This window comes from Myotis brandtii, unplaced genomic scaffold (assembly GCF_000412655.1).
Source record: "Myotis brandtii unplaced genomic scaffold, ASM41265v1 scaffold1236, whole genome shotgun sequence".
Lineage (NCBI taxonomy): Eukaryota > Metazoa > Chordata > Mammalia > Chiroptera > Vespertilionidae > Myotis > Myotis brandtii.
The window spans coordinates 482,460-483,008 of NW_005354316.1; the positions used below are offsets into that span (position 1 = coordinate 482,460).

General features: G+C 66.3%; 1 protein-coding gene across 1 annotated transcript in view; it reads right to left on the bottom strand.

Moving 5' to 3' along the window:
- Positions 1-549, bottom strand: part of MUC2 (mucin 2, oligomeric mucus/gel-forming) — a 101,524-nt gene that overhangs the window by 91,976 nt on the left and 8,999 nt on the right. The window contains exons 5-6 of the mRNA XM_014533997.1: positions 340-430; positions 33-142 (exon numbers count right to left, since the gene is read on the bottom strand). Coding sequence (XP_014389483.1) covers positions 33-142; positions 340-430 — 201 coding nt within the window. The remainder of the gene's footprint in view (positions 1-32; positions 143-339; positions 431-549) is intronic.

Here is a 549-nt window from a genome sequence, read left to right on the forward strand (position 1 = left end):
CGGGGGGTCCTGGGCTGGTCCCAGTGACTCACGTGCTCAGAGCAGGACTTGGGGGCCGACACCTCCTCGGGGTCGTTGCACTCCACCCCGGGCTTGTTGATCTTCTGCATGTTTCCAAACTCCACGGCACTGAAGAGCACGCCTGTGGGTGGCACAGCCCGTCAGGGAGCTGGGAGCCTGCACACACACGCGCACGCACACGCACACACAGACATGCACACACACGCACACACAGACATGCACGCACACATGCGCACGCACACGCACACACAGACATGCACACACACATGCACACGCGCACACACACACCCCCTGCCCGCCAGGCCCGGGAGCACGCACCGTCGGACAGGAACTCCGAGTAGGTCTGCAGGCCGTTGTAGTCGCCGCAGAGGCCGCACGTGTGGTTCCGGAACCTGCTGTCCAGCTCCAGCTGCAGGGAGGAGGCGGGTGAGTGGCCATAGGCAGCGGGACCACAGGCAGGGCAGCCGGCAGCCAGGGAGCCCCCCACAGCCAGGCCACCTCCCGACCTTGTTTGGGCGTCGGCTCCGC